The sequence below is a fragment of the Rhinoraja longicauda genome, chromosome 1, assembly GCF_053455715.1.
Source record: "Rhinoraja longicauda isolate Sanriku21f chromosome 1, sRhiLon1.1, whole genome shotgun sequence".
NCBI lineage: Eukaryota > Metazoa > Chordata > Chondrichthyes > Rajiformes > Arhynchobatidae > Rhinoraja > Rhinoraja longicauda.
In genome coordinates, this window is record NC_135953.1 from 2,527,170 (window position 1) to 2,554,238 (window position 27,069).

The 27,069-nt window shown below is 44.9% G+C and overlaps 1 protein-coding gene across 1 annotated transcript in view; it reads left to right on the forward strand.

Moving 5' to 3' along the window:
- The window catches only part of LOC144598283 (uncharacterized), a 209,539-nt gene that overhangs the window by 122,417 nt on the left and 60,053 nt on the right, over window positions 1-27,069 (forward strand). Inside the window, exons 8-15 of the mRNA XM_078408248.1 lie at window positions 2,653-2,714; window positions 8,978-9,016; window positions 9,872-10,371; window positions 13,982-14,043; window positions 14,517-14,657; window positions 20,328-20,459; window positions 23,878-23,921; window positions 25,337-25,413. Coding sequence (XP_078264374.1) covers window positions 2,653-2,714; window positions 8,978-9,016; window positions 9,872-10,371; window positions 13,982-14,043; window positions 14,517-14,657; window positions 20,328-20,459; window positions 23,878-23,921; window positions 25,337-25,413 — 1,057 coding nt within the window. The remainder of the gene's footprint in view (window positions 1-2,652; window positions 2,715-8,977; window positions 9,017-9,871; window positions 10,372-13,981; window positions 14,044-14,516; window positions 14,658-20,327; window positions 20,460-23,877; window positions 23,922-25,336; window positions 25,414-27,069) is intronic.

A 27,069-nucleotide genomic window follows, 5' to 3' on the forward strand; every position in this document is an offset into this window, starting at 1 on the left:
TCCATGTCAATAATGTGGATTACAATTCTATCTGATTTTGTCCAATGATGGGATATTGTGTGCTTTAACCTGGCAGGGGTAGGCATCAAGGGCTATGGACAAAGTGCTGGCAGTGGATTAACATGGAACACTGGTCGGCTTGGATGAATTACCCATTTCTGCTCATGGAGTCAGTCATACAGCATGGAAACAGGCCCTTCGGCCCAACTTGCCCATGCCAACTAAGTGCACCATCTACACTAGTCCAACCTACCAGCGTTTGGCTCATAGCACTCTAAACCCCTTGCATCCCTTCCGCAGCAGAACTTGAACTATAAAACAACAGAACTTTGGGGCCTTAAGTAAAAATGTGAATATGGTTCAAAAGATTCTCCATGGCAACCTGGGCTGATACTGACGTATAAATTGGTGGGGTGGAAGCTGCTCGTTGAAATGAAGACAAAGAGACCACGATCAGTCGGACTGTCTTGAGCGGTTGACTTTGTTAATTGTTTCAGCCAGACTTGCACTCTATTTTTGTCATTTGAAATCTGTTAATAACTGTGCAACGATAAGCTATTTTCAATGAGTTTCCCATCTCCTATCCATCCAAAGGCTTGAGTTACTATTGTATGCTTGGCAACCTATTACTGAGGTGATGTTATGAATTGGGTTCAAGCGGTTCTCACCTCATGTGGATAACACTCAGCAATAAAAGCCCTGTGTGGGGTTGCTTTGTCCCTGATATTACCTTGGTTAGCATGGAACTGTACAGCGCAGGAACAGGTTTTTCGGCCATGATGTCTGTGCCAATTATGATGCCAATTTAAACTGCATCTCTGCCCGCACATGGTCTATATCCCTCAATCCCCTGCCTGTTACCTGGCTGTCTAAATGTCTCTAAAGCATGCTGTTGTATCTGGTTCCACCACTTCTGGCATTGCTTTGCAAGCATCTCCCATTTGAAAAAATGGTCTCAGAAATCTCTTTTCCACTTCTTGCCTTAATGCTATGGTCTCTAGTATTTGACATTTTCTTAACATTGACAAGGATGGTGGCAAGGAATGGAGCCTGTGATTTCCTGAACATTGTAGCTTTAATGCACCTCCTTTCAAAGCAAAGCCATATAATGAGCTGCTGTGAGCTGTAGTGTAGAACATTAAGCTTCCGAACAACAAGGGGCAAACAATTAGCAATTATATGCCAGAGAAAAGTGCAGTGGAGCATTTTCAGAATATCAAAATGTAATGTTTCCAAGGTTGCAAATATTGGGCTGGCTGTTCTGAAGGATTTGGTAGATACAAGATTTTTAAAATAAATACATTATTTTAAAAGCTCAGACAGCACCAATGAATGTGACCCTTATAATCAAGGTAGAGTCATCATTTTTCAAACATTATAGAGATTTGAGGCTCCCAAACAATAAATAAAAACAGCAGTGTTAACAACCCTTGTGGACATGGGGAGAAGGCAGGAAAATGGGATTGAGAGGATAAGATTGATCAGCCATGATTGAATAGCAGAGTAGTCTTGATGGGCCAAATAGCCTGATACTGCTCCAAGAACTTATGAACTTGTGACTTTATAGTCTTTGTTGTGTGGGAATTGTACACAGACTCTTGGGGCTGGGAAACAGAAGGGTCAGGTTCTTAACACAAGTTTCTGGGCCAATCAATCTGTTCCAACACTAGATTTTATCTCAAGAACTTTAAGAGCCTCATGAGCAAGTGGTTTGTTTTCCGTTCGTGTAAAATTTGTACATTTAACTTGCTGCTGGAGAATATTAATCTATCAAATGTATGCTAATTTCACCCAATTCTTTTTTTTTTTTAATGCCTTTTAGTTTTATCTCTCCACGTTCATAAAAAAACAATGACTTCTATGGAATCCAATTCCTAATGGCAATCATCTAGTTTTCCGTCGGGTTTATTGGCAGAGGATTCTTGCTTAAAATCCAAGCAGCAGCAGAAATTGCTCCACAGAGGATACACATTGGTCAACCTAGCTGGTTGATGAGGAATCGCTGGCTTGCTTTGGAGGTCATGGGCTGCTGACAACTCAAGAAGACCATCGCTAGAACCTGGTTAGGTACCCTGAGCTCTAGAGTATGGAGGATGTGCTTGGGTATTCTCTAGCTGCAGAATACTGGGTTCAGTTCATTAACAATACCATTTGTCGAATGCTGTGAAGAGTTCATTTTGTGGCAGTTTTGATGCAGTGGTTCGATGTATGAGAAAAAACCCTGCTGGGTAAAGCATTCACTTGGTCTGGTTTGCCAGGCTGACAAATAAAATCTGATTTTACTGGAATCAATAGTAAACTCTTTAAATAACTTATTTAGGCATCATGTACACAAGTGCGAGGTTTCCTGTATTGAGAAATATTCTGAGGCTCTGCAGCATTGAATAACTTACTGAAGAGCTGCTCATTGTGTTATTGCTTCACCAGTGTTGGCACCAGTGTTTGGTGGGTTCTGTGCATTTTCTATACCTGTACTTTATCTATAGTGTTTGTCTGTCCCTCAAATAAAATAACCGTAAACAATAGGGATGCCTTTTGAACTTGTGGGGAGTGTATAAACGGTCTGCACTTTCATTGGCACGTTTTGCCTTGTGGTGTGGCTTATTTTTCTATTTTGTGCTAAAAAGCTTTTTGTTTTCTTTGTTTTCACAGGATTGGGAACGTCACAGCAAAACATCTGTCCATAATGATAGCTGCCGACTTTTGCTCAAAGAGTAAGGGTTTTTAATTGAGTTTATGATCTTTCTTTTCAGGTGTTGCTTGTAAAAGATTTAACAGAGATTGTGATGTGTATATATTTTCTTTCTCCTTTCTCTGCTGTGGTGTGCAGCTCTATGACAATAGGTGCAGGAATAGGCCATTCGGCCCTTCGAACCAGCACCGCCATTCAATGGCTGATCATTCTCAATCAGTACCCCGTTCCTGCCTTCTCCCCATACCCCCTGACTCCGCTATCCTTAAGAGCTCTATCTAGCTCTCTCTTGAATGCATTCAGAGAATTGGCCTCCACTGCTTTCTGAGGCAGAGAATTCCACAGATTCACAACTCTCTGACTGAAAAAGTTTTTCCTCATCTCCGTTCTAAATGGCCTACCCCTTATTCTTAAACTGTGGCCCCTGGTTCTGGACTCCCCCAACATTGGGAACATGTTTCCTGCCTCTAACGTGTCCAACCCCTTAATAATCGTATACGTTTCGATAAGATCCCCTCTCATCCTTCTAAATTCCAGTGTATACAAGCCTAGTCACTCCAGTCTTTCAACATATGACAGTCCCGCCATTCTGGGAATCTATGGAGACAGTTGTCTTCTTTATAAGGTAGCTCTCCAACACCCTAACAAAGTAGTCTGTCAGAAAGTTGCTTGTTGTAGAATGCATCATGGCTGAGGCCCTTCTGTTCTTAAATTGTCCTTTTTTTTAGGTTTATTGTCACATGTACTGAGGTACAGTGACAAGGTTTGTTTTGCATGGGTCCAATCAGATTAGATAATACTATATATAAATACAATCAGGCTAAACTCAAGTACAATAGGTAGAGCAAAAGGGAAGATACAGAGTGCAGAATATAGTTCTCAGTATTGTAGCGCATCAGTTCCATAGACAAAGTCCAATGTCCACAATGGGATAGGGGTGATTTGGACAGTACCCTAGCTTATGGAAGGACCATTCAGAAGCCTGATAACAGAGGGGAAGAAGCTGTTCCTGAGCCTGGTGGTGTGTGCTTTCAATCTTTAGGGGCAAGGAGGTCCTACTGCAGTTGTGCAGGGCCCTGGTGAGACCACACCTGGAGTATTGTGTGCAATTTTGGTCTCCTAATTTGAGGGAGGACATTATTGCTATTGAGGGAGGGCAGCGTAGGTTCACGAGGTTAATTCCTGGGATGGCATATGATGAAAGAATAGGTCGACTGGGCATGTATTCACTGGAATTTACAAGGATGAGAGGGGATCTTATAGAAACATGAAATTCTTAAAGGATTGGACAGGCTTGATGCAGGAAAAATGTTTCCGATGTTGGGGGAGTCCAGAACCAGGGGCCACAGTTTAAGAATAAGGGGTAGGTATTTAGGACTGAGATGAGGAAAAACATCTTCACCCAGAGAATTGTGAATCTGTGGAATTCTCAGCCACAGAAGGCAGTGGAGGCCAATTCACTGGATGGTTTCAAGGGCGAGTTAGATTTAGCTCTTGGGGTTAAAGGAATCAAGGGATATGATGAAAAAGCCGGAACGGGGTACTGATGTTTGATGATCAGTCATGATCATATTGAATGGTGGTGCTGGCTCGAAGGGTTAAATGGCCTACTCCTGCACCTATTTTTCTATGGTTCTGCACCAAGACGAAGGGATTAAAAGTACCATTAGCAAATTTGCAGATGATACTAAGCTGGGGGGTAGTGTGAATTGTGAGGAAGATGCAATAAGGCTGCAGGGTGACTTGGACAGGTTGTGTGAGTGGGCGGATACATGGCAGATGCAGTTTAATGTAGATAAGTGTGAGGTTATTCACTTTGGAAGTAAGAATAGAAAGGCAGATTATTATCTGAATGGTGTCAAGTTAGGAGGAGGGGGAGTTCAACGAGATCTGGGTGTCCTAGTGTATCAGTCAATGAAAGGAAGCATGCAGGTACAGCAGGCAGTGAAGAAAGCCAATGGAATGTTGGCCTTCGTAACAAGAGGAGTTGAGTATAGGAGCAAAGAGGTCCTTCTACAGTTGTACCGGGCCCTGGTGAGACCGCACCTGGAGTACTGTGTGCAGTTTTAGTCTCCAAATTTGAGGAAGGATATTCTTGCTATGGAGGGCGTGCAGCGTAGGTTCACTAGGTTAATTCCCGGAATGGCGGGACTGTCGTATGTTGAAAGGCTGGAGCGATTGGGCTTGTATACACTGGAATTTAGAAGGATGAGAGGGGATCTTATTGAAACATATAAGATAATTAGGGGATTGGACACATTAGAGGCAGGAAACATGTTCCCAATGTTGGGGGAGTCCAGAACAAGGGGCCACAGTTTAAGAATAAGGGGTAGGCCATTTAGAACGGAGATGAGGAAGAACTTTTTCAGTCAGAGAGTGGTGAAGGTGTGGAATTCTCTGCCTCAGAAGGCAGTGGAGGCCAGTTCGTTGGATGCTTTCAAGAGAGAGCTGGATAGAGCTCTTAAGGATAGCGGAGTGAGGGGGTATGGGGAGAAGGCAGGAACGGGGTACTGATTGAGAGTGATCAGCCATGATCGCATTGAATGGTGGTGCTGGCTCGAAGGGCTGAATGGCCTACTCCTGCACCTATTGTCTATTGTCTATTCTGCCTAAATGGGAGTGGGGAGAGGCTATAGTTGAGTCCTGACCCATCTGCTTCATCGGAGATCTTTGAACTGTCTTTAATCGGACTTTATCTTGCACTAAATGCTGTACCCTTTACCTATACACTTTGGACAGCTTGATTGTAATTATGTATAGTCTTTATGACTGGATAGCTTGCAAGAAAAGCTTTTCACTGTGCCTTGGTACTTGTGACAATAAACTAAAAAAAGGAATGTCTGGGGTGGGACAAGTCTTGATTATGTTGGCTGTTTTCTGAGGCAATGTGAAGTGGTGATGGGGTCCGTGTGAAGGACTGGGCTACATCTCTGCAATTTTCTGCAGTCTTGGACAGAGCGGTTCCCAAACCAAGCTTTTGATGCAACCTGACAGTGTGATTTCCATGGTGCATCTATAGATGTTTGTGAGAGTCACTGGAGACATGCCAAATTTCTTCAGGACTCTTGGCATCTTCAGAAAAATCATGTAGGTGTTTTATCCATAGTCAGTAGCTTAAATGAGGGTTCCAAGTAAATACCAACCTAGCACTTGTCTCAGTCTGTTCTTCCTTTCGCTCCTCCTTCCATATAATGTATAGAGTCACAGATGCACAACATAAAACAGACCCCTCAGTTCTACTTGCCTGTATAAATTCTAAATACCTCTGCCCTGCTCATTCAAATACCTGAAACGATGATGAAATGTTGTTGTTCGTCCTCCACAGGCAGCTCATTCCAGATACCAACCATTCTGTGTGGAAATGTTACCCCTTGATGCCCTTTAAACTACCACTAATCTTAAGACCTTTAGTTTTAGATACTATTCTTGAGGAAACAGGCATTGGCTATCTATCTCATTGGCGCCTTTCATAATTTTATAAACATCTATCGTATCAACTGTCAGCCTCCTTTGATTCAAGAAAGACCCAACTATGCAATTTCATGATAACTGAAGCCTTCCAATCCATCATCATTGTGGACCCTTTCTGCACCCTTTCCAGCTTTATCATGTCCTTGTATTTAGATTTTTTAAAGAAAAAAAGATGAAGCAGCGGGCGATTGTATTTAGTTATTTGTGAGCAAGCCATTGAATTGGCTTTAATTTTCTTTAGGAGAGCTGTATACGTGTCTGATCCAGCTGTAGTTGGCTCTTGTACTCTAGTGGTCTATGCAATGACTCTCAATTGAGGTATCAAACTCGAGGCAGATAGGAGTGGGTATCAAGTTGCAAGCTTGCAACTATTAACTACAAGGAAGAAAATGATCTCACTAAAGTAGACTTACAAAGAAGAGCGAACATAGTACAGCGCAGGAACAGGCTTTTTGGCCCACAATATCTGTGCCTTAAATGATGACAAACTAAACTAATCTCATCCATGTCCCTCCATTCCCTGTATATCCATATGCATATCTAAAAGCCTATAAAGCACCACTATCAAATCTGCCTTCATCTCCTCCCCAGGCACCTCACCGTACTCTGTGTAAAAGAAAAGTGCCCCGCATAGCTTAAAATGTTGGCCCCCTCACCTTAAAGCTCTGCCCTCTATTCTTTCATGTTTTCACCCTGGGGAAAAAGTTTCTGTCTACCCTATCTATGTCTCTCATAATTGCATATACTTCTATCCTTTACGAGAATGTTGCCAGTACTCGAGGGCCTGAGCTGTGAGAAAAGGTCGAGCAAGCTAGGACTCTATTCCTTGGAATGCAGAAGGATGAGGGGTGATCTTATTGAGATGTATAAAATCATGAGAGGAATACATCGTATAGACAGAGTCTCTTGCCTGGAGTAGGGGAATCGAGAACCAGAGGACATAGGGTTAAGGTGAGAGGGAAAAGTTTAACAGGAATCTGAGGGGGTAACGTTTTCACGCAAAGGGTCGTAGGTGTCTGGAACAAGCTGCCAGAGGAGGTAGTTGAGACAAGTACTATTGCAACTTTTAAGAAACATTTGGGTGGGTACATGGATATGGCAGGTTTAGAGGGATATGGGCCAAATGCAGGCAGGTGGGAATAGTGTAGATGGGAAATGTTGGCAGGTGTGGGCAAGTTGGGACGAAGGTGTTTCCACGCTATAAGACTTACCAAGTCACCAAGGACAACAAAGTCAGCCTCTCCTGACAACTAACGCAGCGCCCCAAGCAAGACTCTGGGAACTTCTCACTGCATGCTCTCCAAAGCAAACATATCCACTTGGTAGTGTGGCGACCCAGACTGCACACGATATTCCAGATGTGGCCACACACACCACTGCTTTATAACTGATGGATGATGACCTATTAATAGCCCAAAACAATTTGAATTCATTGTGAAAAACATGTTACTCAATTATCTAATTAAATATTTTCAGTGAATCTGGCTACTGTAAAGAGATAATAGGCAATAGATGCAGGAGTAGGCCATTCGGCTCCTCGAGCCAGCACCGCCATTCACTGTGATCCTGGCTGATCATCCACAATCAGTACCCCGGTCATGCCTTCTCCCCATACCCCTTGACTCCGCTATCTTTAAGAACTCTATCTAACTCTCTCTTGAAAGTATCCAGAGAATTGGCCTCCACTGCCTTCTGAGGCAGAGAATTCCACAGATTCAAAACTCTGGGTGAAAAAGTTTTTTCCTCATCTCCATTCGAAATGGCCTACTCCTTATTCTTAAACTGTGGCCCCTGGTTCTGGACTTCCCCAACATTGGGAACATGTTTCCTGCTCTAGCGTGTCTAATCCCTTAATAATCTTATATGTTTCAATAAGATTCTCTCACCCGTCTAAATTCCAGTGTATACAAGCCCAATTGCTCCATTCTTTCAACATATGACAGTCCCGCCATCCTGGAAATTAACCTTGTGAACCTACACTGCACTCGGTCAATAGCAAGAATGTTACTTTTAATCCTTTCACCTAAATCATTAATGTATATTGTAAATAGTTGCGGTCCCAGCACCGAGCCATACGGTACTCCACTAGTCACTGCCTGCCATTCTGAAAGGGACCCGTTAATCCTTACTCTTTGTTTCCTGTCTGCCAACCAATTTTCTATTCATCTCAGTACCCTACCCCCAATACCACCTGCTCTAACTTTGCCCACTAATCTCCTATGTGGGACCTTATCAAAGGCTTTCTGAAAGTCCAGGTACACTACATCCACTGGCTCTTCCTTGTCCATTTTCCTAGTTACATCCTCAAAAAATTCCAGAAGATTACTCAAGCTTGATTTCCCCTTAAATCCATGCTGACTCGGACCGATCCTGTGACTGCTATCCAAATGTGCCGCGATTTCAACTTTTATAATTCTAGATCTCAGCCTAACTGGTCTATAATTCCCTGTTTTATCTCTCCTTCCTTTCTTAAAAAGTGGGATAACATTAGCTACCCTCCAATCCACAGGAACTGATCCTGAATCAATAGAACATTGGAAAATGATCACCAATGCGTCCACGATTTCTAGAGGTATCTCTTTAAGTACCCTGGGATGCAGACCATCAGGCCCTGGGGATTTATCAGCCTCTAGTCCCATCAGTCTACCCAATACTATTTCCTGCCTAATGTGAATTTCCTTCAGTTCCTTCATTTCAGTGCCTGAAATGGGGATGGTGGAAGCTGAATAATAATTAGCACGTATAATGTAGGATTGTCATGCTGATGCCTGTAGTGGTTATTGTCACTCCTAATGTTCAACATGTCTGTTGCAGATATCCAGACTGGGAACCGGATACACTTCCTCCGGCTAAGTATGCTGCATTTTATTAATCCTTTTTGTTTTCTCGGATGGGGATGGGGCCATTTAAATCTTGCATTTTTCGATTTTTAATAGCTTTTTAAGATGGAGTTGACTATTGTGCTTTTGAGGAGATTTTTGTGTTGGAAGTGATGGGAAGTCTGCATTTGAACATAGAACAGTTCAGCCCTAAAAGCTCGATCTAACTCTCTTTTGAATGCATCCAGTGAATTGGCCTCCACTCCCGACTGAGGCAGAGAATTCCACAAATTCACAACTCTCTGTGTGTAAACTTTTTTCCTCATCTCAGTTCTGAATGGCCTTCCCCTTATTCTTAAACTGTGTCCCTTGTATCTGGACTCCCCCAACATTGGGAACATGTTTCCTGCCTCTAGTGTGTCCAATCCCTTAATAATTTTATATGTTTCAAAAAGATACCATCTCATCCTTCTAAATTCCAGTGTATACAAGCCCAGTCACCATTCTTTCATCATATGACAGTCCTGCCATCCCGGGAATTAACCTCGTGAACCTACGCTGCACTCCCTCAATGGCAAGAATGTCCTTCCTCAAATTAGGAGACCAAAACTGCACACAATAGTCCAGGTGTGGTCTCAAAAGGGCCCTGTACGACTGCACTTATTAGGGAGCTATGCACTTGTACCCGCCCCCGCTGTTATACAAAACTCCAAAGAGCCCCACCATTGCTGAAAGCCCCATCCTGGTTTGATAAATTTATACTATACTTTATAATGTGCTGTTATGACATCTTATGCTGTTAGATTCTGTGAAAAATCAGATTTCATTATAAGTTTCAATACATAATTCTTGTACATGTAAGTCACTTTAAAAAAAAATTCATCTACAGCGAGGATCTTGCCAAGAAAGAGAAAGAAACAGTGGCCGCAGACCAGGCTGCTGCATCCTTCATTTCAGCACGGATCAGCCCGAAGCATTTGAGCCCACGTCGAGTGAGCCCTCACAGAAGCAGCCCGAGACGCATGAGCCCTCGCAAGTCCAGCCCGAGACGGATGAGCCCCAGACGCATCAGCCCGTACCGTTCCAGGTCCAGTCCCAGGCGCATCAGCCCGCACCGGTCCAGGTCCAGTCCCAAACGCACCAGCCCCTACAGGCCACGGTCAAGCCCGAGGCGGACCAGTCCCCACAGGTCCAGACCCAGGCGCCTGAGCCCCAAGCATCCCAGCCCACAACGATCCAGCCCACGCAAGGCCAACCCCAAACGGAAAATCCAGAAGGAACCGCCTGCTAAGAACTCTAACCAGAAGCCGCCAGCGAGCCAATCAAAAAATCAAAAGCCTTCAAATCCGAAGACAATGAAGCGACCTGCTGAAGCCAAGGGCAGTGCAGGTATTGTAGCACCCTTCTCATGCGCTTTGTTTGACATTGCCAAGTCTGGCCGGGTAGTCTGAGTTCAATAACCATCAGTACTGTCTTAGAAAGACAAGAAAACATTGCATCAGATGAGCAAATGGGACCAACTTAGATGGAACACCTGAGTCGGCATGGGCAAGTTGGGCCTGTTTCTGTCATTTATTTCATGTGTAACTAGGTGCAGTGATATTCCTTTCTTACAATCAGTTCAATAAAAATGGTACTATGATACACGAGTGCAAGAGTGTAGGGATAGTAGATTACACTGAGGCAGTACACAAGAATCACCATGTTCTGGTGTCATTTGTTTGATTCACACCCAAAGTTGTTAATGTAGCGTCTGAACTTGGCCATAAAAGGCTGGTTGTCCTGGCGTGCCACTGGGTCGGAGTTGGGAGGTCGGCCTGGCCAGGCAATGTTGTTGGTGACCTCCACCAATATGTTGTATGATTCTATGCCTTTCCCACTATACGCTTCAAAGCATTCAGCAGGTGGTGGCAGGTTTACATCTCATTTTTATGAGCAGAAATATTGGAGTTGAGTTGTTTCTGAAATTCTTGTGGTAATTAATTTGCTAAGGAAGTAAATAGATACAGAAATAGAACATAGAGCAGCTGATGAACGGGAACAGGCCCTTGACCCACAATGTCCGTGCCCATCATGATGCCAAGTTGAACTAAGTTCCTCTGATTGCACCTGATCTACCTATCTAGATTTTTTAGTTTAGTTTAGAGATACAGTGTGGAGAGTGTCTTTGACCCACTGAGTCCACACCGACCAACAATCGCCTTTACACTAGTTCTATGTCATCCAAGTTTCACACCTTACATACTAGGGACAATTTCCAAAAGCCCAATTAACCTACAAACATGCATGTCTTTGGGATGTGGAAGGAAAGCGGAGCACCCAGAGGAAGTCCACATGGTCACGGAGAATGTTCAGACTGCACAGTCAGGATCGAACCCGGGTTTCTGGCGCTCTAAGGCAGCAACTGTTCCACTGTGCTGTACATCCTTCCTTACCCTGCATATTCATGTTCCTAACTAAAAGCCTCTTGAATGATACTTTCCTATCTGCCTCCCATCACTACGCCTTGCATTCACCACTCTCTGTAAAATAAAATCTTTGTCCCTCTCACCTTAAAACTATGCCCTCTAGTATCTGTCTACTATATGCCGACATATAATTACATATACTTCAGTCAGGTCTCACAGAACCTAGAACAGTACCGCACAAGAACAGTCCTTTGGCCAGCAATGTCTGTGCCGAACATAATGCCAAGATCATCTCTTACCTACATGCACATAATCCTTATCCCCTCCATTCCTTGCCTATCCAAAAATCTCTGAAATGCCAATATCCTATCTGCCTTAATCACTACCCCCACAGCACATTCCAGGCATTCACCACGCTATGTGTAAACAAAAACTTGCCCCGCGCATCTCCTTTAAACTTTGCCACTCACCTTTAGTCAGAGGGTGGTGAATCTGTGGAATTCATTGCCACAGACGGCTGTGGAGGCCATTAAAAGATATTTTTATATATGAGATAGATACATTCTTGATTAGTACAGGTGTGAAAGGTTATGGGAAGAAGGCAGGAAAATGGGGTTAAGTAGGAGAGGTAAATCAGCCATAATTAAATGATAGAGTAGACCATAGGCTGAATGGCCTAATTCTGCTCCTATCACTTATGAACTTAAAGCAAGACCTCTAATATTGGATTTTTCCATACTGGGAGAAAGGTTCTGTCTATCCTATCTATGCTTCTCATAATTTTATATACTTCTATCAGGGGTCCCGTAACCTCTCGCATTCCAGAAATATAATCCAAGCCTGTTCAATTGTTCCGTGTGGCTAACACCCCCTAATCCAGGCAACATTCTTTGATTTCATTTATTATGGTCATGTGTGCAAAGGTAGCTTTTGGTAGAGCAGCTCACCAACCTGGGAATCGATCATAAAACCTCTGTGCCGCTGTCACATGTATCCCCGTAAGTAAGGAGATCAGATGTGTGGTTGTATTCTCGGCCCAGTTTCACCAATCCCCACAAAAAATTAGTAATCCAACTTCACCCGTGCGCCTTTCTAATTATGTTAATTTTCTGTGATCCCACAAGGAAATCCATGTCCCTCTAAACACCTACCCTGCCTACTGTACTCTAGGTATACCCTGTCTACACCAGCAAATCTAGTTTAGTTTATTGTAAAGTGTACCGAGGTACAGTGAAAAGCTTTTGTAGCGTGCTATCCAGTCAGCAGAAAGACTATACATGATTACAATCGAGCCGTCCATAGTGTACAGATACATGATAAAGAAAATAATGTTTGGTGCAACAAAAACAAAATCTGAAACAAAAATAAAAGGGAAACATTAGGTCGGGTTTCTTCTATGAAAAGGGAAACAGAGTAAACTGTAGGGATGAAAGACTCGAGTTTGGTCATTTGCTGATAGTTATGAGCAGTTCATGTCGATGCTCACTGTGTTATAGAAACATAGAACATAGGTGCAGGAGGAGGTCATTCGGCCCTTGGAGCCAGCACCGCCATTCATTGTGATCATGGCTGATCATCTACCATCAGTAACCTGCCTTCTCCCCATATCCCTTGATTCCTCTAGCCCCTAGAGCTCTATCTACTCTCTTTTAAATTCATCCAGTGAATCGGCCTCCACTGCCTTCTGTACCAGAAAATTCCACAAATTCACAACTCTTTGGGTGAAAAAGTTGTTTTTTGTCTCAGTTTTAAATGGCCTCCCCTTTATTCTTAGACTGTGGCCCCTGGTTCTGGACTTCCCCCAACATTGGGAACATTTTCCCTGCATCTAGCTTGTCCAGTCCTTTTATAATTTTATATATCTCTATAAGATCCCCTCTCATCCTTCTAAATTCCAGTGAATACAAGCCCAGTCTTTCCAATCTTTCCTCATATGACAGTCCCGCCATACCGGGGATTAACCTCATAAATCTGCGCTGCACTGCCTCCATATCAACGCTGTCCTTCCTCAAATTAGGAGACCAAAACTGCACACAATGCTCCAGATGTGGTCTCACCAGGGCCCGAAACAACTGGAGAAGGACCTCTTTACTCCTTTACTCAAATCCTCTCGTTATGAAGGTCAACATGCCATTAGGTGTTTTCACTGCTTACTCTACCTGCATGTTTACTTTCAGTGACTGGTGTACAAGGACACCCAGGCCTCATTGAACTTCCCTTTTTCCTAATCTGGCACCATTGAGATAATAATCTGCCTCCTTGTTTTTGCCGCCAAAGTGGATAACCTCACATTTATCTACATTATACTGCATCTGCCCACTCATTCAACCTGTCCAAGTCTCCCTGCAACCTCCTAGAATCCTCTTTGCAGTTCACACTGCCACCCAGCTTTGTGTCATCTGCAAATTTGCTCGTGTTACTTTTAATTCTATCATCTGAATCATTAATATATATTGTAAATAGTTGCGGCCCCAGCACCGAGCCTTGCGGCACTCCACTCGCCACTGCCTGCCACTGTGACAGGGACCCGTTTATTGCTACTCTTTGTTTCTTGTCTGCCAACCAATTCTCTATCCATGTTGTGTCTGCAGGTCCTGCTGGTGCTGCCACGGCGGAGAAAGCTACTGCTCAACAGGAGACTAATGCTCAGCAGGTGAGTGCCAACTCTTTACTTACTGCAGAATCGTAGAGGCTAGCCCTTGGTAATTACTGTCGAGTGTTGGTTGTATATGGTCTTGACACATCAGTTATTCTGAATAAAAGGACATGCCTTTAGAGAGGAGATGAGGAATTTCCTGGGCAGAGGGTGGTGAATCAGTGGAATCCATTGCCACAGGTGCCGGTTGAGGCCAAGTCAATGGATATTTTTAAATAGATTATCGGGTATCAGGAGTTGTGGGGAGAAGACAGGAGAATGGGATTAGGAGGGAGAGATAGATCAGCCATGATTGAATGGCTTAATAGACTCAATGGGCCGATTGGTCTAATTCTGCTCCTATGAAATATGAACTTATCTCTCACTGTCCGGAAACTGATAACTGAACATGCCGGGGACTATGGGTTGGCAATGGAGGGCAGTGTTCCTGTTATTTCCGTTGGAGCTGACTGTTGTGTTGTTTTCCAAAGATGAATGAAATGAGGAAGAGTGGGCGTGTGGTCCATATCACTGACTTGCCAGCTGACGGTTATACTGAAGAAGACATCTCAAAACTGACCCAGCCCTTCGGAAAAGTCACTGGCATTAAGTTGGTGCGCTCCAAAAATGAGGTAAAGTTGCGTCGCAAATTTAGAAAAGAACGTGAAAGTCACATTGCCATTCCCATCGGGCAGAAAATACAGAAACTTGAAAGTGCTTATCACCTGACATACCATCTGACCCACCGGAGCATGGATGGCAGGCTGGCAGAAGGCAAAGAGTGACAATAAAGGGGGCTTTTACTGGTTGGCTGCCAGTGACTGGTGGAATTCCACAGGGGTTGGTGCTGGGGCCACTACTCTTCACGTTGTATATTAATGATTTGGACGAGGGGATTGAAGGCTTTGTGGCAACGTTTGCAGATGATACAAATAGGTGGAGGGGCAGGTAGTGTAGAGAAAGCAGGGACTCTGCAGAAGGACATGGACACGTTGGGAGAGTGGGCAGGGACGTGGCAGATGGAATATAGTGCAGCAAAGTGTGGAGTCATGCATTTTGGTAGTAGGAATAAAGGTGTAGACTATTTTCTAAATGGGGAGCAAATCCAGAAATCAGAGGTGCAAAGGGACTTGGGAGTGCTGGTGCAAGATTCCCAAACAGTTAATCTGCAAGTCGAATCGGTAGTAAAGAAAGCAAACTCAATTCTAGCATTTATTTCAAGGGGACTTGTATATAAAAACAGGGATGTAAGGCTGAGGCTCTTTAAGGCGCTGGTCGGGTCGCATTTGGAACTCTGAGTAATTTTGGACACCATATCTGAGGAAGGATGTGCTGGCTCTGGAGAGGGTCCAGAGGAGGTTTACAAGAATGATCCCAGGAATGACTGGGTTAGCATATGATGAGCGTTTGAAGGTAATGGGCCTGTACTCACTGGTGTTCAGAAGAATGAGGGGGGACCTCATTGAAACATACAGGATAGTGAAAGGCTTGGATAGAGGAGAGGATGTTTCCACTAGTGGGGATCTAGGACTAGAGGTCACAGCCTCAGAATTAAAGGACGTTCCTTTTGGAAGGAGATGAGAAGGAATTTTTTTAGCCACACAATGCATTCTTCAAATTCACAACTGAATTCCCATTGGTTGAAGAAATTGCTATGTCACTTCAGTGGTCAGTGGCTCACATGCTAAACTATGTGTGAGTTGGTAAAGCTAGTGACCATTGTAAGTTGTCCTGAGTACATGGATGAGTGGTAGAAACTGGGAGGAGTTGATGGGAAAGGGGGAGAATAAAATGGGATTAAAGTTGAATTGTTGTAAATAGGTGCTTGATTGTTGGCACAGACTGGCTAGGTGAAGGGAAGCACAATGGCACAACCAGGAGAGCACATTGGGTTTAATCCTGACCTTCAATGTTGGCTATGTGGGAGTTTTCTCGTTCTCCCAGTTTCCTGTGGATCTTCCAGTTTCCCGACAAATAAAAAAATATGCAGATTGATTGGTTAATTTGCCACTGTAAATTGGCTAGTTGGATAAATGGTGCATGGATAGAATCTAGGAAGGATTGATGCTGTCTGACCTGCTGAGTCACGCCAGCTTTCAGTGTCTATTTAAGAATTGATGGGAATGTGGGGAGAATACATTGGCTTAACGTGGGACGAGTGTAAAAATAGAGTTGTACAGCAGACATACAAAGTCATGGGAGGAATAGATTGGGTAGACAAACAGAGTCTCTTGCCCAGAGTAGGGGAATCGAGAACCAGAGGACATAGGTTTACGGTGAAGGGGAAAATATTTAAGAGGAACCTGAGGGGTAACGTTTTCACACAAAAGGTGGTGGGTGTATGGACCGAGCTGCCGGAGGAGGTAGTTGAGTTAGGTACTATCGCAACACGTAAGAAACATTTACACAGGTACAAGGATAGGACAGGTTTAAGGGGATGTGGGCCAAACGCAGGCAGGTGGGACAAGTGTAGATGGGACATCATCATCATCGTAATATATTTATTAGCCAGTATATTTTGCAACGTACCAGGAATATGATTTGCCATACAGTCATACCAAAAAAAACAACAAGCCACAACTACATAAAAAATTGACATAACAATAGACAATAGGTGCAGGAGGAGGCCATTCGGCCCTTCGAGCCAGCACTGCCATTCAATGTGATCGTGGCTGATCATTCTCAATCAGTACCCCGTTCTTGCCTTCTCCCCCATACCCCCTGACACCGCTATCCTTAAGAGCTCTATCTAGCTCTCTTGAATGCATTCAGAGAATTGGCCTCCACTGCCTTCTGAGGCAGAGAATTCCACAGATTCACAACTCTCTGACTGAAAAAGATTTTCCTCATCTCAGTTCTAAATGGCCGACCCTTTATTCTTAAACTGTGACCCCTTGTTCTGGACTCCCCCAAACATTGGGAAAATGTTTCCTGCCTCTAACGTGTCCAATTATATGTTTCGATAAGATCTCCTCTCCTTCTAAATTCCAGTGTATACAAGCCTAGTCGCTCCAGTCTTTCAACATATGACAGTCCCGCCATTCCGGGAATTAACCTAGTAGCTGGCTCGAATTAACCATCCACCACAGTTGCTCTTCCACACTTCCCACTGTGATGGAAGGCAATGAAGTCTTATCTTCTTTCCTCCTTTTCTCCCGCGATCGGGGGAGTTGAACCATCCGCAGTTAGAAGTTAGAAACGTCCACAGATCAAAGCTCCCGTGACGGGGCGATCCACACCCCCGCGACGGGGCGATCAAAGCTCCCGCGACGGGGCGATCAAAGCTCCCGCGACGGGGCGATCCACACCCCCGCGACGGGGCGATCAAAGCTCCCGCGACGGGGCGATCCACACCCCCGCGACGGGGCGATCCACACCCCCGCGACGGGACGATCAAAGCTCCCGCGACGGGGCGATCAAAGCTCCCGCGACGGGGCGATCCACACCCCCGCGACGGGACGATCAAAGCTCCCGCGACGGGGCGATCCACACCCCCGCGACGGGACGATCAAAGCTCCCGCGACGGGACGATCCACACCCCTGCGACGGGACGATCAAAGCTCCCGCGACGGGGCGATCCACACCCCCGCGGCGGGACGATCAAAGCTCCCGCGACGGGGCGATCCACGCCCCCGCGACGGGACGATCAAAGCTCCCGCGACGGGGCGATCCACACCCCCGCGACGGGGCGATCAACACCCCCGCGACGGGGCGATCAAAGCTCCCGCGACGGGACGATCCACACCCCCGCGACGGGGCGATCCACACCCCCGCGACGGGACGATCCACGCCCCCGCGACGGGGCGATCAAAGCTCCCGCGACGGGGCGATCCACACCCCCGCGACGGGACGATCCACGCCCCCGCGACGGGGCGATCAAAGCTCCCGCGACGGGGCGATCCACACCCCCGCGACGGGGCGATCAAATCTCCCGCGACGGGGCGATCAAAGCTCCCGCGACGGGGCGATCCACACCCCCGCGACGGGACGATCCACACCCCCGCGACGGGGCGATCAAAGCCCCCGCGACGGGGCGATCAAAGCCCCCGCGACGGGGCGATCAAAGCCCCCGCGACGGGGCGATCAAAGTCCCCGCGACGGGGCGATCAAAGCTCCCGCGACGGGGCGATCCACACCCCCGCGACGGGACGATCAAAGACTCTATGACTATAACTAAACAGGCCCTCTGGCCCATCATTGGGGAATAAGGGGACAAAGCAGCAATGGGGCACTGATTTTAGATGATCAGCCATGATCATATTGAATGGCGGTGCTGGTTCAATGGGCCGAATGACCTATTCCTGCACCTATTTTTCCATGTTTCTATCGTGCCTATCTACACAAATCCCACATGTCTGCAATAATTCTATGCCTCTTAAATGCTGTTGCTATTTCTGCTTCTGTTATCACCTCCGTCACCTCATTCCTGATATCATCTATTCAATGTGACAAAGTCAACTGTCAGATCCCCTGTACACTCTCTCCTTCTCGTCTTAAACCCATACCCTCTACTTTTAGACAGCCTCGGTAACTGACACTGGCTGTATATTGTGTTCATGCTTCTGTTTACTTTCTCATTTGCCCTGCCTGATGTTCTCGTGTGGTATGATTATCCCAGATGGGATGCAAAACATTATTTAATCTCTGTAGACAATGCAGGAGTAACTCAGCGGGTCAGGCAGCATCTCGGGAAAGAAGGAATGGGTGGTGTTTCAGGTTGAGACCCTTCTTCAGACACACGTGACAATAATAAACCAATACCAATGCCATTTTCCTGCACAACCCCCTTGATTCGTGTGATATCCTGATATTTATGGATTTCTGCTTTGATTGAATTTGTTGTCTGCTTTCTGGAAGAGAAAATTCCAAAGCTTAACCACGCTCTGAATGAATAACTATTTTCTTATTTCAATCTTAAATGTCTCCCCCTTATTCTGAGGGAGTGTCTTTTTGTTCCACATTACTCAGTAGACTATTATAATAAAGATAATTACTGTCATTTTAAATATATAGAATGCTTACCTATTTTTGCTATCCACTTTGTTGCAGTAACCCTGCAAATTTCCCCGTTGTGGGACGAATAAAGGATTATTATTATTATGATTATTATTCTCTGTTCGTTCTTACTAAATATATTGTGTGACGTTGTGAAAAAGAATTTCAATGTGGGAACGCCTCATTCTTCTAAACTATAAAGTGCTCAGGTTTAGGTTTATTATATTGTCACTGTGTGATACAATAACAAGTTTTTGTTTGAGTGCTTTCCAATCAAATCAGATACTACTCTGCATGCGGTGCTGGCTCGAAGGGCCAAATGGCCTACTCCTGCACCTATTGTCTATTGTCTGTGAATACAATCAAGCAGTTGTATAGGGCCCTGGTAAGACCACATCTGGAGTATTGTGTACAGTTTGGGTCTCCAAATTTGAGGAAGGGGAGGTCAGTGAAGAAAGCCAATGGAATGTTGGCCTTCATAACAAGAGGAGTTGAGTATAGGAGCAAAGAGATCCTTCTACAGTTGTACCGGGCCCTGGTGAGACCGCACCTGGAGTACTGTGTGCAGTTTTGGTCTCCAAATTTGAGGAAGGATATTCTTGCTATTGAGGGCGTGCAGTGTAGGTTCACTAGGTTAATTCCCGGAATGGCGGGACTGTCGTATGTGGAAAGGCTGGAGCAATTAGGCTTGTATACACTGGAATTTAGAAGGATGAGGGGGGATCTTATTGAAACATATAAGATAATTAGGGGATTGGACACATTAGAGGCAGGAAACATGTTCCCAATGTTGGGGGAGTCCAGAACAAGGGGCCACAGTTTACGAATAAGGGGTAGGCCATTTAGAACGGAGATGAGGAAGAACTTTTTCAGTCAGAGAGTGGTGAAGGTATGGAATTCTCTGCCTCAGAAGGCAGTGGAGGCAGTTCGTTGGATGCTTTCAAGAGAGAGCTGGATAGAGCTCTTAAGGATAGCGGAGTGAGGGGGTATGGGGAGAAGGCATGAACGGGGTACTGATTGAGAGTGATCAGCCATGATCGCATTGAATTGCGGTGCTGGCTCGAAGGGCTGAATGGCCTACTCCTGCACCTATTGTCTATTGTCTATGGCGGATATGGGGAGAAGGCAGGCACAGGTTACTGATTGTGGATGATCAGCCATGATCACAATGAATGGTGGTGCTGGCTTGAAGGGCCAAATGGCTTCCTCCTGCACCTATTTTCTATGTTTCTAGTGGGAGTTGAGTGATTCCAAGTACTAAGCCCTGTGCTATATTGTTGAATGTCCTTTTTTTTGGTCAAAAATAGGCTTTCCTGGAGATGGTGTATAAAGAGGCTGCAGTGGCAGTGGTGGAGTTCTACAGCATCACACCAGCGGAGATCAATCACCGGCAAGTAACCATGATGTTACTGGGACAGAAGAAGGAAATTCCCAAACTGGTAGGTGGTGAGCTGGTTTATTTTCTCAAGGAGGGAGGGAGAACAGGTCTTGTGTTGGTATCCATAGAGCCTGTGTGAAAGTTGAGGAAGTCCTCAGTTAGATGGCCACACATCTTTAGAACTCTGCTCAAATAGGGCAGCTGAGACATCTTTAGAATGTGGGAGAAAGCTTGTGTTTCTACGGCGGTAGTAAAGAAAACAAACCCAATGCTTGCATTTATTTCAAGAGGGCTAGAATACAAAAACAGAGATGTAATGTAAGGCACTGGTCAGGCCACATTTGGAGTATTGTGAGCAATGTTGGGCACCATATCTGAGGAAGGATGTGCTGGCTCTGGAGACGGTCCAGAGGAGGTTTACAAGAATGATCCCAGTGGATTAACTTATGATGAGCATTTGATGGCACTGGGCCTGTACTCGCTGGAGTTTAGAAGAATGAGGAGGGACCTCATTGAAACTTACAGAATAGTGAAAGGCCTGGATAGAGTGGATGTGGAGAGGATGTTTCCATTGGTGGGAGAGTCTAGGACTAGAGGTCATAGCCTCAGAATTAAAGGATGTTCCTTTAGGAAGGAGATGAAACGGAATTTCTTTAGTCAGAGGGTGGTGAATCTATGGAATTCTTTGCCACAGAGGGCTGTGGAAGCAAGTCAATTGATATTTTCAATGCAGAGATAAATAGATTTTTGATTAGTGCGGGTGTCAGGGGTTATGGGGGAGAAGGCAGGAGAATGGGGTTAAGAGGGAGAGATAGATCAGCCATGATTGAATGGCGGAGTAGACTTGATGGGCCGAATGGCCTAATTCTGCTCCTATTACTTTTGACCTCAATACATCACCTATCCATGTTCTCCAGTTACATTTCAAATCTTTCATCAGACATATTGGAGCATTGGCAGATGGTCACAGTCTTTATCCCAGGGCAGGGGAGCCTAAAACTAGAGGGCATCATTTTAAGGTGAGAGGGGGAAGATTGAAAGGGATCCGAGGGACAACTTTCTATCACAGAGGGAGGTGGGTATATGGAACAAGCTGCCTAAGGAAGTGATGGTGGGTACATTGCCAATGTTTAACGCTCCTTTGCAGTTTGGTGGATAGGAAGGGTTGAGAGGGCGATGGTGTAAATGCGAAGTGGGACCAGTCTAGTTTGCCAACTTGTTTCTGTGCTGCACTGCTCTATGACTCTATATCTGTGATTAGCATGTAGCAAAAGTTTTTGCTGTACCTCAGTACACATGACAATAAACTAAACTGAAACTTTGAATCCTCTTGGAAATGGTGTTCATTGCACTGGGGGATAAACCTGGAAAAAAAATCAATGGGGATTGAGAGCAAAAAATAAAATGCTGGACAAACCGGACAAGTTTGTAACCCCATTTTTCAAAAAGGGAGGGAGAGAGAAAACGGGGAATTACAGACCAGTTAGTCTAACATCGGTAGTGGGGAAAATGCTAGAGTCAGTTATTATAGCAGCACATTTGGAAAGTGGTGAAATCATTGGACAAAGTCAGCATGGATTTATGAAAGGTAAATCATGTCTGACGAATCTTATAAAAAATTTCGAGGATGTAACTAGTAGAGTGGATAAGGGAGAACCAGTGGATGTGTTATGTAGGGGCGGCACGGTAGTGCAGCGGTAGAGTTGCTGCTTTACAGCGAATGCAGCGCCGGAGACTCAGGTTCGATCCTGACTACGGGTGCTGCACTGTATGGAGTTTGTACGTTCTCCCCGTGACCTGCGTGGGTTTTCTCCGAGATCTTCGGTTTCCTCCCACACTCCAAAGACATACAGGTATGTAGGTTAATTGGCTGGGTAAATGTTTTTTAAAAATTGTCCCTAGTGGGTGTAGGATAGTGTTAATGTACGGGGATCGCTGGGCGGCGTGGATTTGGTGGGCCGAAAAGGCCTGTTTCCGCGCTGTATATATATATATGATATCTGGACTTCCAGAAGGCTTTCGACAAGGTCCCACATAAGAGATTAGTATGCAAACTTAAAGCACACGGTATTGTGGGTTCAGTATTGATGTGGATAGAGAACTGGCTGGCAGACAGGAAGCAAAGAGTGGGAATAAACGGGTCCTTTTCAGAATGGCAGGCAGTGACTAGTGGGGTACCGCAAGGCTCAGTGCTGGGACCCCAGCTATTTACAATATATATTAATGATTTGGACGAGGGAATTGAATGCAACATCTCCAAGTTTGCGGATGACACGAAGCTGGGGGGCAGTGTTAGCTGTGAGGAGGATGCTACGAGGCTGCAAGGTGACTTGGATAGGTTAGGTGAGTGGGCAAATGCATGGCAGATGCAGTATAATGTGGACAAATGTGAGGATATACACTTTGGTGGCAAGAACAGGAAAGCAGACTATTATCTGAATGGTGGCCGATTAGGAGAAGGGGAGATGCAACGAGACCTGGGTGTCGTGGTACACCAGTCATTGAAAGTAGGCATGCAGGTGCAGCAGGCAGTGAAGAAAGCGAATGATATGTTGGCATTCATAGCGAGGGGATTTGAGTATAGGAGCAGGGAGGTTCTGCTGCAGTTGTACAGGGCATTAGTGAGACCTGGAGTATTGCGTACAGTTTTGGTCTCCTAATCTGAGGAAAGACATTCTTGCCATAGAGGGAGTACAGAGAAGGTCCACCAGATTGATTCCTGGGATGGCAGGACTTTCATATGAAGAAAGACTGGTTAGACTCGGCTTGTACTCCCTGGAATTTAGAAGATTGAGGGGGGATCTTATAGAAACTTACGAAATTCTTAGGGGGTTGGACAGGCTAGATGCAGGAAGATTGTTCCCGATGTTGGGGAAGTCCAGAACAAGGGGTCACAGTTTAAGGATAAGGGGGAAGTCTTTTAGGACCGAGATGAGAAAGTTTTTTTTCACACAGAGTGGTGAATCTGTGGAATTCTCTGCCACAGAAGGTAGTTGAGGCCAGTTCATTGGCTATATTTAAGAGGGAGTTAGATGTGGCCCTTGTGGCTAAAGGGATCAGGGGGTATGGAGAGAAGGCAGGTACGGGATACTGAGTTTTTATGATCAGCCATGATCATATTGAATGGCGGTGCAGGCTCGAAGGGCCGAATGGCCTCCTCCTGCACCTATTTTCTATGTTTCTAAGTCAAGCAGAATCTGTGGACGTTTGCATCCAGGTGCTGCTTGACCCATTGGGTCCCTCCAGCAGTTTATTTTGCTCCACATTCAGCAAATTCTCTTGTGTCTCCAGTGGGGGCTGAGAATTTCGTTGCTATTTACCTAAAAGCAACCATTTTTGACTGAGATAATTTCTCTTTCATGTGCTCTCCCTGTTAGTCTTTTAGTAGGGAACTCCTTGCTGCTTCAGTCTTTGGCGTGGCAGGATGACAAAATGAAACTGGAAAATACTAAAAGTTTTTTTTTTGTTTGTTTAAATAGGATCAGAGAGAGCAGTTACCGGGGCAAGCTGCTACTGCTGTACAGTAAGTATCTGAAGAGCAGATCTTGAACAGTTTATAGGTATAGATTGTGAAGATACAGTAGACGCAAAAAGCTGGAGAAACTCAGCGGGCCAGGCAGCATTTCTGCAGAGAAGGAACGGTGAGGTTTCGGGTCGAGACCCTTCTTCAGACAGGTATAGATTGTGCATCAATCCCAGATTTGTCAACGTACATTGGTATTACCCTTCAGGAAAACAAACATCAGGCAGAATTAATATTCAATGTGTGAGTAATGGATACACTCTATCATTTAAAAATGGTTCGGAATAGCTTGTGTTTTGGTGCATAAAGCAGAGTAAACTTTTGTATTGAGGTGATAACAAGAATCCTATGGTTCTATAGACAATAGACAATAGGTGCAGGAGTAGGCCATTCAGCCCTTCGAGCCAGCACCGCCATTCAATGCGATCATGGCTGATCACTCTCAATCCATATTATGGAGCAGTGATGATAATTACCTGCTGTTCTTTAATGTTCAAAGTCACAATAGAGATTGGCATGTAACCTCCATGCAACAGTGTTATTTTCCCCGGGAAGTGGAATCGAAAACCCAGGGTATTGGTTAACGTGAGGGGGAAAGTTTTAAGAGGGTGGTGGGTATTTGGAACGAGCTACATTTGGAAGTAGTTGAGGCAGGTCCAAAAACAACATTTAACAGACATTTGGCAGGTACATGGATAGGAATGGTTTAGAGGGATATGAACCAAATGTGGGCAATTAGGATGGCTTGGTTAACCAACTTGGACGGCACAGACGAGTTGGGCTGAAGGGCCTGTTTTCATGTTGTATGAATCTGACTGCCGACCAATGGCACTCATGTCCATTGTGGTGAGGAGCTTCAGATGGTTGGTTATGACACAAATTAGTTCCTGCCTCAGTAATGATGTGGACCCACTCCAATGTACCTACTCCCACATGAGGATGGGTTGCAGATGTGATTTTGTTTGCTCTCTGATCTGTGCTGGACCATTTGAACAATAGGAACATGTATGTCATGCTGTTATTCATCGACCACAGCTCAACACCACAATCAGTTTCATCTCATGAAACTAGGTCTCTGCCATGTATGCTACAGATTTTCAATTTTTTCAACTGTGACCAGTAGGTTCATGAACAGCCTCTTTGTGGTTAAGGTGACTGCAAAACCTTAACCACAACCCTGCCTCAGCACCGAACCACTGCTGACTCTGCACTGCCATGGTTGCTCGACGTGTTTTGGTCTTTGCACCATCACTTTCCAGCTTACTTAGAATAACTTAATTAAACACACTTGACTCTTCTCTTGATGTTTGATGGTGACACTGCTGCAAATGATGTAATTTGAGGTGGTCTGCTTTATATGCTTATTGTCTTCCAATATGTTATATTGCCTCACATTATCTCCATGCCCTGCCAAGGAAAGAGAAGACTGCTCCTGGCACCAGTGCTGATCCTCAGGCAGCCTCAGAAGCCACCATCCGTCCTCTTGATGCAAGTAAGTTCACGTTCTGAGAAAGATTAATAAAATATTTTAAGGTAGACACAACATGCTGGAGTAACTCAGCGGGACAGGCAGCATCTCTGGAGAGAAGGAATGGGTGACGTTTTGGGTCGAGACCCTTCAGTCTGAAGAAGGGTCTCGACCCAAAACATCACCCATTCCTTCTCTCCAGAGATGCTGCCTGTCCCACTGAGTTACTCCAGCATTTTGTCTACCGTCGATTTATACCAGCATTTGCAGTTCTTTCCTACTCAATAAATTGGGCAGCATGGTGGCGCAGGTGTAGAGTTGCTGCCTTACAGCAAATGCAGCACCGGAGACCCGGATTCGATCCCGGGTGCTGTCTGTACGGGGTTTGTACGTTCTCCCCGTGACCTGCGTGGGTTTTCTCCGAGATCTTCGGTTTCCTCCCACACTCCAAAGACGTACAGATATGTAGGTTAATTGGCTTGGTAAATGTAACAATTGTCCCTAGTGGGTGTAGGATAGTATTAATGTGCGGGGATCGCTGGTCGGCACGGACCCGGTGGGCCAAAAGAGCCTGTTTCTGTGCTGTATATCTAAAATATTTTACTTGCTCAAAGGTGAGATTGTTTGCAGCTCAGAGTTGGGATGAGTGCTATCCAGTATACACTGGAATTTAGAAGGATGAGAGGGGATCTTATCGAAACGTATAAGATTATTAAGGGGTTGGACACGTTAGAGGCAGGAAACATGTTCCCAATGTTGGGGGAGTCCTGAACCAGGGGCCACAGTTTAAGAATAAGGGGTAGGCCATTTAGAACAGAGATGAGGAAAAACTTTTTCAGTCAGGGAGTTGTGAATCTGTGGAATTCTCTGCCTCAGAAGGCAGTGGAGGCCAATTCTCCGAATGCATTCAAGAGAGAGCTAGATAGAGCTCTTAAGGATAGCGGAGTCAGGGGGTATGGAGAGAAGGCAGGAACGGGGTACTGATTGAGAATGATCAGCCATGATCACATTGAATGCTGGCTTGAAGGGCCGAATGGCCTACTCCTGCACCTATTGTCTATCATCCACTGCCAACTTACCCTATATTAAAAATGGTCTAATGAGCATAAATATTTTCTGAGTTTAATGAGCATTAATTGACAGGCTGGAACGATAGACCTAAATGCTTTTAAGAGTTAATCTTCTATCTTGTGTTTGCTACTTGAATAATTTGCATTTGTTCATGACTTCTAAGTCATAGTATGTCAAGATATTTCACAGAATGGTATCAAAGCAAATAACGAAAGCTGATATCAGGTCAGATGTTCGAAAGTTTGGTCAAATAAGTGATTTGTGGGAATCACTTGAAACCAGATGTTGAAATCTGAAGCAAAAAAACAAACTGCTGGAGGAACAGTGGAGGCAGAGGGAGGGGCGACATTTCTTGATTTTAGAGACAGCCTTAAAGGAGAAAGATAGACCGAGAAATTAACAGCACAGCTCCCTAATTTACGATGGGAAGGTTAACAGAATGCACAAGCATGTTTTGGATTGAATCCAACCTCAGTGCAGGTTCTGAACCTCAACATTTATTCTTGTGCATATTGAGAATTAATCTCTTCATGAGAAACCCATGCTGATTATCCCAAGAGGGTTTGAGATAAACAACTATATAGTTTTAAATCAGGCTATCACTGTTGG